The 17,636-nt window shown below is 62.3% G+C and overlaps 4 protein-coding genes across 4 annotated transcripts; 1 reads left to right on the top strand and 3 right to left on the bottom strand.

The window, feature by feature from the left end:
- Positions 1-538: 538 nt before the first annotated feature.
- Positions 539-11,332, bottom strand: TRA1 (transcription-associated protein 1; the record flags this gene model as incomplete). The annotated part of the gene is made up of 1 exon (XM_060266841.1): positions 539-11,332. The coding sequence occupies one exon, from the start codon at positions 11,330-11,332 to the stop codon at positions 539-541; it is 10,794 nt and encodes a 3,597-aa protein (XP_060122824.1).
- Positions 11,333-11,406: 74 nt separating this feature from the next.
- Positions 11,407-14,270, top strand: PIK1 (1-phosphatidylinositol 4-kinase; the record flags this gene model as incomplete). Its single annotated transcript, XM_060266840.1, has 3 exons — positions 11,407-11,471; positions 11,494-11,598; positions 11,621-14,270. 3 exons carry the CDS (start codon positions 11,407-11,409, stop codon positions 14,268-14,270), a joined length of 2,820 nt encoding a protein of 939 aa, XP_060122823.1.
- A 92-nt stretch (positions 14,271-14,362) lies between these two features.
- On the bottom strand, positions 14,363-16,468 carry MJAP1_002907 (uncharacterized protein; the record flags this gene model as incomplete). The annotated part of the gene is made up of 1 exon (XM_060266839.1): positions 14,363-16,468. The coding sequence occupies one exon, from the start codon at positions 16,466-16,468 to the stop codon at positions 14,363-14,365; it is 2,106 nt and encodes a 701-aa protein (XP_060122822.1).
- Positions 16,469-16,850: 382 nt separating this feature from the next.
- Positions 16,851-17,573, bottom strand: SNF7 (ESCRT-III subunit protein snf7; the record flags this gene model as incomplete). The annotated part of the gene is made up of 3 exons (XM_060266838.1): positions 16,851-17,172; positions 17,195-17,372; positions 17,396-17,573. The coding sequence occupies 3 exons, from the start codon at positions 17,571-17,573 to the stop codon at positions 16,851-16,853; spliced, it is 678 nt and encodes a 225-aa protein (XP_060122821.1).
- Between the last annotated feature and the right edge of the window lie 63 nt (positions 17,574-17,636).

Here is a 17,636-nt window from a genome sequence, read left to right as displayed (position 1 = left end):
AGTTTTTGTTGTGCTCTTTTTGGCTTACCTAAACTTTACCAGGTGCCTTTCTTGTGGTGTGAAGAGCTTGGCAGCTCGGCTGACTGTTTCTTAGTGCACAGGTCCAGCGTGCACTTCATAGGCCGAAAATGTCCTTGGTGGACTACGAGTACCGCTTAGCTGAGAGTACACCTGAGCTGTGAAGAGCATGTTATATGGGTTTGGAGGGAATGAATTCACTTGGCTAAGATACGAGCTCCTCTGTCATAGTTTTTAACCGCCGTAGAGACAATGATGCTGGGTAGCTTGACCCTCTACACTAGTCAATGTCTCGGCAATTGGAAGTATGTATGTCCGCCAAACCCACTCGCAATGTTAGCTATATGAACATGCTATGCCTGCTTTAGTTTCCTGGAAAGTAGACTTGGAAAGCAGAACAAGAACTTGTCACTATGGCGGCCAAACATCATCCGCACGTGCCAAGATCTGCCTATCTTGTCCAAGGTCAAGGTTGGTACAGGTGATGGAAACAATCAACTTTAAACTATAACCTCTCTGTTTACAACCAAGGAATCCAAGTAGGGTCCTGAAGGGCCAGCTTGCTCGGGTGGCTTGCGTAGTTGATCAAGTCCAAGACCGCCTGGTTGACAGGGGTAGCCGAGGCCTTGTCTTGACCATACTTGCAAGACATCAAACGAGTGCGCTTGACGATTTCCAGGACGTTTTGCATGACCAACTCAGTGGAAGGCTCGACATTTTTAGGGGCCTGCCTCTGAATGCCACTGAACCAGAATTGGAGCTCATCGCGGACGAAGATGCCCAGATAATCTTCGAGCCCGTGCTCCGACAGAGCCAGTGCACCACCGAGCGCCATGAACGAGCTTGTGACAATGCCCTCGATACCCACCGCACCAATAAAGTGCTGGATGTTGGGACTCAAGCGGAACGGTGTCGGATCAGGCGACTTGAAGTGCGGCGCAGTAGGACTGAACGTAGGCACAACATCGGACATGATCACCGCGCCGCTCGAGCGCGAGATGTGAATGCGACCAGGGAAGCGAGCGCTGATGAACAGGATGTACGTCAAGAACATGGTGGCCGACATCTGCAGCGTGAACTGCTTGCGCATCAGCCACAAGTCCGAAGGCGACGACATGGTGCGCGTCATGAAGTTGGTTAGGATCTTGTCCGAGATCATCTTGACGCTGATCTCCTCCATGAGCTCCATGCGCAAGTTCGCAAAGTCCACATTCGTGCGACTGTGCGAGCCACCGTCCCAGGTGCTGCGCATCTTCTCCACCCAAGCCACGATCGGGTCGTCCTTACCGATCCCGATCTCTTTGCAGTGGCGCTCGTAAATGTCCTGCATGGAGATGAACGATTCGTCGTAGTTCAGCAGGCGGAGTTGGGGCGAGATTGGCACGGCAGTCGGGACATTAAAGGCCAGGCCACGCTTGCGAGTCTGAATCTTGCGTTCAAGCACCGTGTTAAGTAGGCGCAAGAGCTGGAAGATGCGCTCCTCGCGGCGGCAGTAGCGCGCCGAAGGGAGTTGCACTGCGAACGAGAACAGTGAGCCCTTGTTGCTCAAGATGGTAATCCTGCGGTTGCACATACCATTTGAGCGCAAGAGGCCGTACTCGGGCAGGAACCGGTTGATGCGCACAAAGTTGGAGTTGTTGTCTTCCAGGTGCAGGTACTGCCCCGGAATCTCCACTTCGTCAAACTTTTGGTGCTGGAACTCGACAAGGTAGTGGCTGCAGTGCTCGAGATGCTGGCGCTTAGGCCGCTTGTCGAGCGACTCCTCGTAGCGGTCGCGCCAACGCTGCAGACGAGCAACGTACTCGCGGAGCGTCGGTTTGCTCCGGACAAAGTCGTTCTCAAACGCAGTCTTAAGCGGACCCGGGGGCAGGTTCTCGGCAAAGAGCTTCACGTTCATTTGCGAGGTCTGCGGCAGCTGGCCATTGTCGGTCGTGAGCGGTGCGCGGTGGATGTACTGCTGGAGTGCATCGTTCAGCAGCGCGTTCGTCAAGCGGTAGATGTCTTCATCGTTGCTTGGCTTGAAGCGCTGCTGCAGCTGGTCCGCCATGTTCTCCATGGTGAGCGCCAAGAGCGGGAAGGCCGTCTTGAGGATATTGAGCACCTCGTCGATGTGGTCCCACGGGTTGCGCTGTGCACCCTCCTTCTGGCTCTCGTCCGTCTTGGACTCTTCATCTGTCTTCGCCTCGGACTTGTCTTGGCTCTCGTCCTTGGCAGGCTGCTTCTCCTTGTCCTGGCCCTCATCAGTGGTCGCCTGCTGCTTCTGCCGCGCAGCCGCACGCTGCTGGGCAGCGACCGAGCTGCGCTTCGCCAGGATATAATCCTCCTTGGTCGTGCGCAGGTAGTAGTACAGCGACTGGGGGAAGGACTTGGCGATTTGCATCAGCAGCTTGCGGACGAAGCGCGCCTCCTTGTGCGAAAGGAGCTGCAGCAACTGCGGGATAAACGTGATCCAGTACCAGATCGGTGTCTCTCCGTTAAAGTTGTCACAGGCCTGCCACAGCGCGCCGGTGCCGTCGTCACAGTGCAACAGCCAGAGGATGCGCACAAGAATCTTGCGCGACTTGGCGTTCTTGTACAGGCCGGCAGCCTGCAGGTAACAGCTGATCGCGTTCGCGGCCAGGTGCATCGCCGTCGGCTTCTCGCGGAAGAGGCGGTCGCTGTAGCGGCCCCACTCGGTCCACGACTTGGGCAGATTGAGGTCCATCTGGATGGCCGTCGCAAACGCCTGGTTCGCCTCGTCGCTCATGCCAAGCTTGTTAAGGAACATGCCCTTCAACGAGAAGAACTCGGCCTTTTGCGCCGCGGCAAAGAACATCAGGTTGGTGTTGTTGATCACGTTCAGCCCCTGTGTAAGCTCGTTGGGGTTGTGATAGTGGCACCGCGCCTGTTCCCGGAGTTTGAGGAAGGCTTCCTGGATCTCAATGTTCGGCAGCGTGTAGATCTTCGTCAAAGACGAGATACACACGTCGTCGAGGCCGTGCTTGCGGGCGACATGCGCGAACCGGTTGATGATCCACGCAGTTTCGTGGTAGCCGCGGTAGGCGTACGAGTTGGTACTCGAGCCCGGCCCTTCGGTGCGCTGGATGAGCGGCACCAAGGGGAGGTACGCCTTGTTCACCGAGCTGAACACGTGCTGGCGCCACGCGACCAAGTCGCTCCACGCGTTGATGTCGTCCCAGAGGTTCGGCAGACGCTCGCGCCAAGTCTGCATCAGCGTCTTGAGCTCCGTGCTGCGGTGGTTCAAGTTGCTGGCATTCGTAAGCGCGAGCGACGCAAAGACCGTGCTCACTTCTTGCAGCTCAACAAACTGCTGGAAGATCTCGAGGAGCGGCACGTGGGCCTGCGAGACATGCGGCGGGAGCGTGTACCACTTGTACAGCGTGAGCTGGATTGCCTCGTCGCAGATGCGGCCAAAGTCGGAGGGCTTGTCCGGCGAGGCCTGCGACTTGAGCAGCGACAGATACGCCTCAAAGACCTTGCGGCGCGGCGTGCCTGTGCCCGCCAGCGACTCCACCGAGCGCTCGAGCGACTCGCGGTCCGCCGTCCAGTCAGACAGGCGCCACGCACACTCGAGCGACAGGTCCTCGTTGCCCTCGAGCGTTGCGAGGTCCGTGAGGATATCCCACTGCTGCAGCTCGAGCGCCGAAAGGACCCAGTGGTCGTCCCAGAGGTTGTACTCGGCCTCGGTGAGCGGAAGACCGCTCGTGCGTCCCTTGACTTGCGCAGCTTCATACAGCATCTGTGCGTCGCCGTACAGGCCATTTTGCTCGCACGCAAGCGCCGCATTCGTCTCGGGGAAGATGCAGCGCCGGCGCCACAGGCCGTAGAAGTAGTCGGCCTCGGACAGCTCAGCGTAGACCTCCGCAATTGCGTCCTGCGTCGCCTCGCGCACGGCATCGTCGCTGCGCAGCGTCGCGAGCTGCCCTTGGAGCAGCTCCATAGAGGTGTACCACGCCTGGAAGGTCTTGCCAAGGTACTTGACAACGTGCGGCGGCAGCTCGAGGCTTGGCGCACAAGGCAGCGCGCCGTCCAGCAGCGACTGCACCACGTTCGGACGTGCGGTCGCCTGGCGCATCATGTAGTCGCGCGTCATGCAGCCGATCAGCGCGCGGTTCAGGTCGCCCTGGTGCCGCTTCTGCGTCGCGCGCCAGATGCCGGGGAACAGGCTAACCCAGAGCCCATTGGCGCCCTGCACATCATTGTACTGCAGCGTACGCAGCGCGGTAAGGAGACCCTGCACGGTGCCGGTGGCGAGCTGCGCCTGGAAGGCGTCGTCCGCCGCTTCGTCGGTCTTGTCAGCGATCAACGGCTGCGTGCCATCGATCGCGGCAAGGAGCAAGTCAAGCACCTGGTGCAGCCAGTAGTGGTCCGCAAGGCACTCCCAGCTCTGGTAGCCGAGCAGGTGCAGGAGGCGTGCAGAGATCGAGCGCGTGAGCGTCTTGTCAAAGATGGTGATAAACTCGCCACGCACACGCGCGTCGGGGTGGCGGCAGCCGAGCAAGAAGGCGCTTTCGAGGCGCGCCGTGAGCTCGCTGCGCACCAGCGCCGGGCTCTTGTAGATCGCGAGAATCAGGTCGAGGAAGTCGCGGAAGAGCGCCTGGTCGCTGCGCTGCTCGAAGCAGAGCATCTTGATAAGGATGCCAGCCTTTTCCTTGACCGTCGGGAAAGGCTCAGATCCGTCGAGGACCCAGGTGCGCATCGTGTTGAGCAAGAAACGCCCCAGCTCGACCGACGGCGACTTTTCGACGAGCTGCACGACGGCGCTCAGGAACCAGCGGCGCTGGTCGCCGAGGTGCGAGATGCGTGTCTTGAGCAGCTCGAGTACCATCAGGAGCAGCTTCAGCGTGGGGTCCGCGCCGTTCGCGGGTGGCGCCGGGGAGGTGGCGCCCGGCGCAAGTGCCGCGCCGAGGTGCTCCTTGGTGAGCTTCGTGAGAAGCTTGATCAGCTGCGCGAGGTAGCGGTCAAGCACGTCCTTGCGGTCGTGCGACCATGCGGCGAGGAGGGTAAGCACGCTGTACAGGTTCGTGCCGTTCTTGAAGCCCTCCTGGATGATGCCCTCTGCAAACGTGCAAAAGGCCGCCTGCTCGTCGCTCGGCGTCTCGCTCTTTTCCTCGTCCGACGGCGGCGCGGCCGGGAGCACGCTAAACATGCGCTCCAGCACCGGGCGCGCCGCGTCGAGCAACGCAGGCTTGTCCGAGCCAAGCGACTTTTCGAGGAGCTTGTGCAGCTGCGCAATGTGCGTCTGGAACCACGACGCGCTCTTTTCGCGTGAGATCACATCGAGCGTCGCGAGCGCATTGGCAATCGGCCCCAGGTTCTGCTCGGTGACGTCGGTGTGGATTAAGGCCCGCTGCAGGATCGCAAGGCGCACCTGGACCGAGCGCCACGCCGGCGAGCTGTACGCCTGCTCGAGCAGGCTGTACGCGTCGCGCGCGCCCTCGTTCTTGGCATATGGCTCGACGGAGAGCGAGACGAAGCGCACCAGGAAACCGACCGTCATGTCGCGCAGGTGCGCGGGCATCGCGTACGACGTAACTTCGGCGTGCGTCGTGGCCGAGGTGCGCTGGCGCTTGCGCGGCGACTCGCTCACCTCATCGGACGCGTCCCACTTGAACAGGAGCTGCACGAGCTCCACCGCGAGCTTCTTCGACTCATTGCTTGCGCTGCTCGCCAGCCCCAGCTTGGCGAGCGACGTGACAATGTGCGGCACGAACATTTCGCGCGACGCAAAGAAGAGGTCGTGGTAGCGCACGAGGAGGTGCAGGATCGCGCCGAGCTGCGTCGCATTGTGCCCCTCGTCGAGGAGCGTGCGCTTCGTCCACTTGACCCACAGCGGCACCTGGCCGGCCTTGGCCGGGACGCGCTTCGGGAGCGCGGGCACAAGCACGTCGAGCGCCTTGCGCACGAGCCCCCGCCCGTCGTTCTGGTGCAGCCGCAAGAGGCCAATGTACACCTGACCGATGATCTTGAGCGGGCTCTCAAACTCGCTCAGGAAACGCGCAATGAAGCAGTACGCCGAGTGCTTCACGGTCACGTCCTCGGCGGAGAGCGAGGCCCAGCCGAACTTGATCGCGTCGAGCTTCATCTGGCCCTGCGCGGCGAGGATCTCGGCGCCGTGCTTGAGGATGTGCGTCGACATCTGCAGGAGCTCGATGCGCAGCGCGTCATCCGCAAACAGCTCGGCGGCAGCCGGCACCTGGATCTGCTTCCACACCGCGTTCGCGACGAGCGTCACGAGCTCGGTGGTGAGCACCGCCTCGCCTTCTGCGCCCTCCCAGTAGGACGCGACGAGCATCGGGTTCACCACCACCCGCAACGCCTGCGTCTTGATCTCGAACGGAACCGAGGCATCGCTCAAGAGACGCACCGCACGCTGCAGCACGTCGCGTTTCAGCTCGAGCGAGCCGTGAATGCACACGTGCTCGTACACAAAGCGCGTGTGCGGCGTGAGGTCGCGCGTGTGGTGGAAGGTGTACAGGTCGAGGGGCGCAAAGTAGGTATCGAGCTGCGCCTCGTGCCGAAGCGTCGCGTGGAAGAGGTCGAGGAAGACAAAGGTCGACTCGCCTTGCGCGTACAGCACGTCGGCCTCGGCGCGGCGCTGCGCGTACATCTCCGGCGTGTTCCACAGCGCGAGAAGGCGCGCGGGCACCGCGGGGTGCGCCACCATCCACTTGTCGTCATGCGCGACGAGCTGCTGGAGGAGGTGGAGCGCGGCAAGCACCTTGGCGAGGTTGCCCGCGTCCGCCAGGAGCGGCATCAGGTAGCGCTCGTACTTTTCGCTGAGCTCGGTACGCAGTGCACCGCCCTTGGGCGAGGCGAGCGCGAGCTTGAGCAGGCGGAACAGCTTCGGGTTGCACACGCGGTCCGACTCGAAGAAGAAGCGGATCGAGTGCTCCGCAAAGCGGTCAAGATACAGCACGAGCGTTTCTGTGAACGGCGTGGGACCGACACGCTTCAAGTGCAGCTCGATCTCTGCGACGTACATCGGCAGCCGCGGCAGGAACTGGTAGGCCGTGTCCGGCAGCAGGTGGAAGACGTGCACGATCGCCGCGAGCGTCTTGAGCTGCTCGTGCGTCTCGAGCGAGCCGCCGGCGGCACGACGCAGCATCGCGGGATCCGCAAGACTCGTCAGGTGATCCAAGAGCTTCATGCCGATCTCCACCTTGAAGTAGTTCGTGAGCAGCTGCAAGAGGCGCGCCAGGCCGTCGAGGCCTGCCGTCGTGAGGCGGTTGCGGTCCGCGAGCGTCATCAGGATCGGCTGCAGACCGCTGCGCAAGAGGTCCTTGGGCAGCTTGCTCTGCTGCGCGAGTGTCGCCTTGAGGCTGTCGTACGCGACTTGCACGACCTCCTCCGACTGCGAGTAGAGGCACTTGAAGTACACGCTGATGATGCGCATGCGCATCGAGACGTGCTCCGGCGCGAGGAACTCGGAACAGTGCATCGCGGCGGCAAGCAAGCGGATCGCAACGACACGCAGCTTGGTCACCGCAATGACGTTCTTGTAGAGCGTCGTGCGCCCGATCAGCGCCTGGTCGTCGGCATCGGCCAACGCAAGCGCCTCGGTAAGCACGCGGAAGAGCTCCTCGTTGAACTCGGGCAGCGGCTGCGGCAGCTGCAGCGTGTACGTGATCGCATCAATGTGCCCGATCTGCATACCAAACGGCAGCGCACGCAGCGGCTTGGTAAAGATGGGCAGCAAGAGACGATCGCGCTGCGGCGCAAGCAGGTCCGTCACCGTGCACGACTTGAGGCGCGCCAGGAGCTCGAGCGTGTGCTGCGTCGTGTGCCGCGCAATCTCGTTCGCGCACGACAGCTCGGGAATCAGGATGCCGACCAGCAGAGGAAGGTGCGACGCACGTTCGCCGTAGGGGTGGCGGCCGTCGTCTTGGGCGTCGCCACGTGCCTTGGGCGCCTCGCCGTAGGCCTGCTCGAGGACATAGTAGAGCGTGTCGTTGATCCGCGCAATCTCGCTGGGAGGATCGCTCGGCATGTCCTTGAGCATGTACAGCAGCGCACGCACAATCTCCAGCTGATGGTCGGCGACCCACGGCGCGCCGAGGTCCGCCTTGCGGATCAGCGTGTCGATACCGATCCAGCCGCCGAGGCGGCGGTGCCAGTGCTGCTCGTAGCACAGCGAGCAGAACGCGGACGCAAGCGCATGCATGATTGTCGGCCCGAGGCCGGGGCGTGCGTTCGGCGCCGCGTCGCACGCGTCCAGGAAGCTGCGTACGATCGCGAGGAGGATATCAATGTGCGGTGTCGCGCCTTTCATGTCGATGCCGTCGACCGCACGCGCCATCGCCTCGAGCATCACGAGCGTAAGGGGCAGCAGGTGGCGCTGCCCAGCAGCCTGGCGCAGCGGCACCTCGCGGTGCGTCTCGCTCCGGAGCGCGTGCATATAAGCACCAAGCAGGTATGCCTTCACGTCCTCGTACATCTCCTTGTGTGATGCGAGGCGGAAGATGCCGACGAGCACCCGGCGGAGTACCGGGCGCTGCTCGCTGTCCGTCGCGCCTTGGCGGATGAGCACTGCGGCGGCGGCGGTCAGCACGTCGAACGACTCGCGGTGCAGATCCTTGTTGCGCATCGCCGTGTCGATCACTGGCAGAAGCGCAAGCTCCTGCTTTGTGCCGTTGATGTTGAGCATGATCGTCGGCGTGGCCTCGGCGTGGTACGACAGCTGCGGCGGCTGCTGCAAAAAGCGGCGGTTCCGTCCGCCGAGCTTGCCGAGGATGCGCATTGTCGTGTGCGAGTGCTGGTGGTTGTGCGGCAGCGGCTTGAGATGCGTCCAGAGCGCAGCCATAATGTCCTGGATGTACGGCTGCATGATGGGATCCAGGAACTCTTGCGTCAGGTTATCGATGCACAGCTCGAGCGTGCGCAGGCCCTGGCTGACGAGGTCCGAGGATGACTGCAGCGCAAGGACGAGCGGGTGCATGAGCTGGTCGAGGTACGGCAGCAAAACGCTGAGGCGCACCGGCACCGTCAGGCACAGGTCGACAAACACCTCGCGCTTCGACGGCTCCGCGGCGTCGAGGAGCAGGTTGAGCTTCTCGAGGAGTACCGGGAGCAGCGGAAGCACGTCCTTGTACAAGAGCTCGAAGCGCCCGCCACCGATGCTGCGGAAGAGCGCGCGGAGGAGCAGGAAATAGTTGGTCGGCTCCTCGGCCTTGCTCGCGCACTTGAGCGAGTGCATGATGAGGTGCGTGAGATGCGGCTGGAGCATCACTTCGTTCTCCTCCGGGAAGATGGTCACGGCCATGAACGCCATCTTGAAGAGGCGGAGGAGCACCGAGGCGTGCTTCTTGTCGTCCGTGCCCAGGTCTTCCAGGCGGCTCACGAGGAACTTGAGCAGGATCTCGACAAAGAGCTTCGACACGGCATCGTTCGAGAGCAAATTTTGCGGAATGCCCAAGAGCACCGGGGCATTCAAAATCTCGTCAAAGAGGAAAGGAAGGTGCGTCGAAAAGACCTCGTGGAAGGTCTCGGGCTGCAGATCGATAAAGATGTTGGTGAAGAGATCAATCATGTCCTTCTCCTCGCGCCCGTCGCGGTGCGACTGCAAGAGGCAGCAGCGCACACCGCCGACAAACACCTCGCCCATCACCTGCCCGTCCGGCTCCGCGACGTTGCGGTGCTTCAGCACGGTGATCAGCGTCTTGAAGCCAAAGAGCAGGTTGCGGAAGAGGAAGCGCGCATTCTTCAGCGGGTCCGACACGTTTTCTAGCACTGCGACTGCCGACTGGATCGCCTTGGTCTGCTCGATGCGCACCGCGTCCATCGCGGCGCGGTCCGAGTCGGCGTCCGCCGGCGGCGCCGCCTCGTCCTCCTCCTCCTCCTTGACGAGCGTCTTGCGCTCCTCGTCGCTCTCCGGCGCGCCGCAGCCCATCTTGCGCAGCGCCTGCAGATCCTGGCCGAGGCGGTGGAGCTCCGGGAGCTTTGCGAGGAACGTCGCAAAGATGCCCCGGAGCATCGGCACCGAGCGGTCGGCATGGTTCAGCACGATCGTCTCGACCAGATTCAGCAAGAGCTTGACGCACATCGTCTGGATGCTCGGCGCGAGCGTCGGGTCGTGCAAGAGCTGCGCATGCAGGTTGATCACACGCACGATCTGCTCGGTGGTGAGCTTGGAGCGGACGTGGTGCATGAGATCCGCGAGCATGCTCACGACGAGCGGGCGCTGCAGCTCGCGCGTCGTGACGCCGGTGCCGAGCAAGACCCGCTCGTCGAGGAGCGTGTCAATCTGCCCCACAAAGTGCTCGCGAAAGTCGGTCGAGAGAATGTGGCGCGTGGCGACGAGCAGCTCCTTGCGCGTCACGGCATTCTCCGGGGGACAGTCCTTGAGGAGGCGGACGTTGACTTCCGGCAGCAGCTGCACGTACTGCCGCACGATCGGCGCGCTCCCGCGGAGCACGTAGGCGAGGAACGACATGGTCTTGACCTGTGCCGTGACCATATCGTTAAACAGTCCCCGATTCTTGATGCCCGGAGCGACGCCCACAAAGATTTCGCCCCGCTGGCGCGCCGCTTCGTGTGCCTGCTGCTGGGGCAGCGCCTGGAGCATGAGGCAGTGCTCAAAGATCAGTGGCACAAACACGTTGATGCTCGAGTTGACCACGTTCCGATACGTCTGGAAGATGAGCACAATCGCGATCGGGCATTCGGTGAGCACCTTGAACGAGGCCGAGCTTTTGAGGAGCGGGCGCGGCGCGGCCTGCGAGCCGGTCGACACGTCGCCGGACGTCTCGCTCAGCGAGAGGTCGCTCGCCGACTCGCCGGCCGGCGGCGAGGCAGCCTTGCCCGGGGTGCGCTCGGTGCCAAACGCCTCCGCAACGGCCGTCCGCATATTCAAGTAGAGTTTCTGCACGAGCTCGAGGAACGGCTGCACCTGGGGCTGCAGCACGGCCTTGAACGAGCGGTGCAAGTCAATAATAACTTTGAACGCGACCGTGGCGTTCTCCTCGTTGTCCTCCTGGACCGCGCGGAGCATGACCCGCATCAAGCGCTCCGCGTGCGTCCGTACCGCTTCGTGCTGGGGGTAGCGGTAGATCGTTTCGATGATGCCGTGACGCAGGCGTTGCTCGGGCGCATCCGAGACAAATGCACACGGCGTATTCTCCAGCAGGTCCATCTGGACCGGCAGGACCGTATTGAGAAAGTGCGCGTAGTCGACGTTCACAAATACTTCGATCATTTCGCGCACTTCCGCGACGACCGCGGCCTTGGCCCGCAGATCCAGCGAGGTATCCGCGAGCCGCTTCGCGAACGCGGCGGGGTCCGGCGGATTCGCCGGCCGCGCGGCTTCAGCTACCATTCTTCAACCGCCGGTCGTCGTCGCGACAAGGACAAGTCACGTGGACAAACCCGCCCAGCGGCCACCACGGCGCCATGGCGAGTCTGCTGCTGCGCCTGTTCAACAGCGACTACTTTTCGCCGCACTTGGCGCTCTCTTAGTAGGTGTCGAGGCTCACACAGCTTGCGGACGTATTCAGACCATGTCGGGATTACCTACTACCTCATCTCGAAGCTGTGCACCGACTTTACCCCAGAAGAGGTGGAATTCTACTGGCCCCAGTACTGGTACGTGGCGCGTCTAACGCAGTCATTTGCTCGTAACCAAGCCGAGCGAGTCGCGCGCACTCGAGTGCTTTATTCTGCGCCGCTGCGAGGAGGACGTGCACACGGCGCTCATCACGCTGTGGTACATCCAGGCACAGCTCGCGGACCTCGCCTCGGAGCCGACCTCGCCGGCGTTTCGGACGTGCCAGCGCGTGTACAACCGGTGCCAGCGCATCCTGTTTGAGGATCCAGAGCCGGTCGGGCGCCCGCCCCGCTCGCTCCTCCAAAAGTTCCTTCCTGTGTTCGAGACACGCAAAAAGGTGCTGCCCAACAATGCACGCAGCTGTCTTGTTGGGATCGGCGCCGGACTCGCGGGCATCGGGTGCCCAGAGCTCGCAGCATACGGGGGGGGGGTCGCCTTGCAGCAGGGCCGACGGCCGCACGAGAGCGACGCGAAGCCGACGCCCGCCGACGACGACGATGGCCCACAAGAGCCCATGGCACTGCCGGTGCCTACCGAGGCCCCGCAAGAGCCCAAGCCCAAGCCCAAGCCCAAGCGGTCCGAGCCGGATCCGATCCGCGACGCGTTCGGCCAGAACGAAGAGGCGCAGCTCGCGATGCGCCTTTCGCGCATCAGCTCTGCGTCCGTCCCGGAGCTGAGCGCGCACGCCGACGCGCCCCGCGCCATTGCGTCGACGAACGACGTGGGGGCGAGCGATGCGAGGCTCGATGCAAGCAGCTATAGCGCCGCGGCCAAGCGGCAGTACCTGCGCTCGCACTATGGGCGCACCGCGACGCAGTTCCTCCAGGCCCTGCAGGACATTGCCGCGCGCCTGCAGCCGTTGCCGAAGCTCGCGCGCCTGTCGGCACTGCGCGCCGAGCTCACCGCGCTGAACCACACGCTGCCGACCGAAGTGTGCTTCCCGACGTGGTGCAGCGGCACGGCCGACGACCATGCCGGGCACGCGGAGCGCCACCACCGCGTCGTGCGCATCAGTGCGAGCGAGGCCGTGGTGCTCAACTCGGCGGACCGCGTGCCGTACCTCTTGCACGTCGAGGTGCTGCGCAACGACCTCGACTTTGACCCCGAGCGCCGCTACAACCGCGAACTGCTCCAGCGCCTCCTCGGCCTCAAGTCGAGCAGTACACCGATCGCGCCGCTGTTCCTCGCGCAGGCCGAGGCGTCGTCGGCGCCGGATACCCCCGACATGCGCCCCGCGACGCCACTCACGCCGCAGCCGCGGCCGGAGGAGATGGACCTGACCGAGCAAATGTACGGCTCGGACCTCGCGGCGTTTGGCGCGGAGCGCGACGAGGACGGGGGCATCGGTGAAAAGAACCACACGCTCGACTCGGCCGCGTGGGCGCACAGCGCGAGCGAAAGCACACCGGCGACGCGCGGCGATTTTACCCTCGAGGAGTATGCGCAGCGCATGCGCACCGCCGCCGTGATGCTTGCGCAGCTCAACAGCAACGCGAACACGAGCCAGAACGTCATGACACACACGCCCGCGACGCCCGCGCCGCAGAGCTGGAGCAGCTGGATCGTCGGGACGCCCGCGCCGGAGCCCGAGGCGCCCGCGCCGGCCGCGACGCCGAGCGCGACCAAGGTGTACTCGGCAGACACGGAAAAGATCCGGCAGCGTATCATGGACGAGATGGCGGCGCTCGAGGAACAGCGCATGGAGCGCATGAAAAAGGGCGGACAGTTCTTTGGCCGCCAGAAGCCGAACCAGCTCGCGGCCGAAGACGAGACCGCGGTGCTGCGCGCAGTCAACAAGGACGATCCCTCCGCGGCGTACTTCCGCGAGTCGTGGACCGCCAAGCGCGAGCGCATCCGCGCCTCGTCGCCGTACGGCCACCTGCCGACCTGGGACCTGTTCTCGGTGATTGTCAAGACCGGCGCAGACCTGCGCCAAGAGCAGTTTGCCGTGCAGCTCATCAACGAGTTCCGCCGCGTCTGGCAGGACTGCGGCTCGCGCTGCTGGGTCCACTACTTTAGGATTGTCGTCCTGAACGAGGACGCGGGCCTGATCGAGACGATCACCGACGCGATTTCCATCCACTCGATCAAGAAGGACGCGTACGCGCGTCAGATGGACGGCAACCCGATCGCCACCTACTCGCTCTACGACCACTTTGTCCAGACCTTTGGCGAGCCGCACTCGCAGCGCTTCCGGCGCGCGCGCCGCCACTTTACCGAGTCGCTCGCGGGCTATGCCATCGCGTCGTACCTCCTCCAGATCAAGGACCGCCACAATGGCAATATCCTCGTCGACACCGAGGGACACCTCATCCACATCGACTTTGGCTTCATGCTCGGCATCTCCCCGGGCGGCGTCGGCTTTGAAGCCGCGCCGTTCAAGCTGCCACGTGACTATATCGAGATCCTCGGCGGGATGGACTCGGAGGGCTTCCAGGAGTTCAAGATGCTCATGCGCCAGGGATTCCGCGACGTGCGCAAGCACGCCGAGCGCTTCATCATGCTTGTTGAGCTGATGCAGAAGGAGTCGAATTTGCCGTGCTTTGCGCTCGGCGACATGGCGACCGCCAACCTGCGCGACCGCTTCCAGCTGACGCTCACCGCGACCCAATGCGACGAATTTGTCGACCGCCTGATCCTCAGCTCGGCGGGCAGCGCGTTTACGCGCTTGTACGACCAATACCAAAATTTCACGCAGAATATCCTATAATGATGTCGCGCTAATCAACTTGTTAATATACACTGGCGACTTGTCCTGCGCGCTTTGCGACGCATCCCATTTCGGAAGAAGCGTGGGTGCGATTACTTGGCGTGGTCCATGGTCTGTGCGAACTTGGACATGCCACGGAGCTTCTTACCGTACTTGACCAGGATGAAGGGAATGGGGAACATGGCAAGCGCAATGAACGCGAGAATCGTCGTGGCCCATTGCGGGCCCAGGTTGTGGTACATGCCCGTACCAAACATAGGGAAACCAACACCGAACGCGGAACGGACGACAGTGTTGGCAGCAATGGCACTCGCGGCGCTGAAGAGGTAGACCTCGGTCATGTACACCATCAGGCCAAGGAAAATGGTGTACATCGCACAGCCAAACATACCACCCGCGACCAGGGGCGACCAGTAGGAGATGGACTTGTACGAAGTCCACGCGAACCAGAACAGCGAAATAACCAGCAGAGGCGCACCGAACATGGCCATACCGAGGCGGATCTCGGGCGCCGGAGGCTTGCCGCCATTCTCCTGAAGCTTTTTGATGTAGTGACGGTTGTCGACGAGGATCGCGTACGCAGCACCCACCAGTGAGCCCACAAAGTAGCCCAGGAAGACTAGGCCCACAGCGCCGGGCCTCAGGCCGTGAATCTCCATAAAGACCACGGGGTAGGCATCAAAGAGCAGGTACAGCGTGCCGTACACGAACGAGATGTAGAGCGTCACAGCGATAAGCATCGGCTCCAGGAAGAAGAGCTTAATGGGTTTCAGGAGCACGGCCTTGGCAAGCTGGAGGGGGTTCAGCTTCTCACGGATCTCGATGGGGGCCACGTAGCGGTTGTCGCCCGTCTCCTTACGCAGACGCTGCGCCTTCATCTTGAGACGCAGAGCATCGAGCGTCTCAGGGATAGTAAAGACCGCGATCAGCACGAAGAAGAAGGCCACAGCAGAGCACACACGGTACACCCAGCGCCACGACGCACCCGACTCGTAGATGTAACCACCGACAATAGGGCCAAGACACGGACCAGACATGGGCGCAATGGCAAACAGCACAATACCGGCGGTAAGGTACTTGAACGAGAAGAGACCACCAATCATCGGCGCAACGTTCGACAGAGGAGCCGAGCCAAAAGCACCCGCAAGAATACGGAAAACAATTAGCGAGCCAATGTTCTTGCAGAATGCACAGCCCATGTTGAATGCAAAGAAACCGATCATGCTAGCAATAAACGTGGGGCGACGGCCAAACATCTCCGACAGCGGCGCCCAGATCAGCGGGGCAAAGCAGTAGCCACCGACGAACAGGAACACGGCCGCCTTGGCGACCTCCTCCTTGACATGGAACTCCTCCATAACGCCAGGGATGGCGAAAGAGGGGGCAGACGAAGCAAAGGTCGAGGCGAGCGTCATCAGACCACCCATGACCGTGAGGTACAGGCGGAAGCTGAACGACATCTGCATGTTGTGCTCGCGGTCATCCTCGCCATCCCACTTGACCAGGATGTGATCGGGCTTTTCGTCGGCCGTCTTTGCCTCCTCGGACGTGCCCTGCGCAGGCGTCTCTTGCGCAGGCGACGCCGTGGGAACTTCCTTCTCAGCATCGTCACTCTGTCCGTGCGAAGTGGGCTTGGCCTCGGGGTCGTTGGGAGATGCATACTTGTTGTTCCAGCTGTTGCTGGCAGTGACGTCGTTTTCCTCGTCAATGTCAAAGCCCTGGGCCTCAGGAATGCCCATACCACCGCGCACGGCATCGTAACCATAGCCGCTCCGCTCGAGCTCCTCCTTGGTCATGTGAATGTTGCCGTGGTGCACATCCTTGGAAGGCCGGGGTCCCGAAACGCCAAACATCGACGAGACCTCCTCCCTCAGGCTCTCCTGCGCCGAGGGACGGTGTGCGGCCGAGTCACCCTCGGTGGCATGCGACCACGGCGACGAAGGCTCGACCGGCTTGTACGGATCGAACGGCGCGTGCGATCCATGCGCGTGGTGCGGTCCCGGGAGGTGCAGGTTCTGCAGGAACGAAGGACGGCGAGCAGGCGCCACGCCTTCTGTCGTAGCAGCGCCACCAGAAGAGAGCGAGCCGACGATCGGGGGAGCAGCCTGCGGCTCGCTTACCGGCTCCGACGGCGCGTCGACAAACTGCGTGTTGTTGGATGAGATAGAGTCCGGCGTGTACGGACGCGAAGAACTCATCGTGCCGAACCGGTGGGGGATAAGAGACGAATTTGTTACCGTGTCCCTATGTATATAGAGTACGGAGCTATTGTGAATTTTGTTTAACTCCGCGTATGCGTAAGAAAAAGCGCCGACAATGTTGTGACATGTAGGCCGCTCCTGGTAACTGATGCGGTGCTCCAGAAATTAAGTACCGCCTCTTTCGATTTGCTGGCCAGTCTGCCGGGTCCCTCCTTGCCAAGGGCTATCGCCATGTCCGGTAAGATATGCACCCTGGTGCAGATTGCATGCGGACTTTCGGAGTTCCTCGGCCGATCACCCGGATTCGCTGCGGCCAACGCCATGAGTAGGTATACAGTAGTCTATCGATCGGGCGGTTGCATACGCCAGGAACGGCGCGCTACATGGCCAGTTCGGCCTGGAGCGCACGCAGTTCCTCGTCCTCGTCCGCCGCCGAAGACGCCGTGCGCTGTGCAGGCGCGGGAGCCGGACTCGCTGCCGCCGGCGCAGGCGTAGGCAAGGTATGTGCCGGCGCAGCGTCTGCGCCCACAAGGCGCTCGTTGAGTTCCTCCTGCTCGAGCTCCTGGAGCTCGTCGCGCAGCTCGTCTTCGTCGAGCTCGTTGCCCATTCCGACCGGGTTCGAGATCGCCTCGGAGATCTCGTTCGAGAGCGCCATCTGCTCGCGGATGTTGTCCATAGTATTGTCGACCTTGTCGATGTCCCTGCGTCAGGAAATACACGTACATGTTCTGGTGAATGTTTTTCAGCGCCGCCGAGCCGCGCTGCATCGCGCGCATCGTCTCGAGGTTCATATTGGCGTTCTCGATCGCATTGACCTGTGTCTCGAGCGTCATGCGGTTGCCCGAGAGACGGTCGAGCTCGGTCTCGTACAGCTTCTTTTGCCGGAGCGCCGCCTGCGCCGCTGCTGTTAGTGAGGCGACGTACCCCGCTTGTTCGTCGTGACATTCGCTTTGGCCTTCCGCAGCTCGTCGTCGATCTTGGTCAGGAGATGCTCCTCTTTCTTGTTGATGAGGTGCAGCTGTTCACGCAGCCCGATGATTGCGTCGCGCGCCGCATTCTTGTTGTCGCGCTTGCCGCTCACCCAGTTGAGCCACCCCGACATCCTCGCGACCTCCAGTGGCAAGACAAGCCGCCACGCGACGGGCCCGATATGCCACGTGCCTTC

The sequence above is a fragment of the Malassezia japonica genome, chromosome 5, assembly GCF_029542785.1.
Source record: "Malassezia japonica chromosome 5, complete sequence".
Lineage (NCBI taxonomy): Eukaryota > Fungi > Basidiomycota > Malasseziomycetes > Malasseziales > Malasseziaceae > Malassezia > Malassezia japonica.
This window is presented reverse-complemented; position numbering and strand designations above follow the sequence as displayed.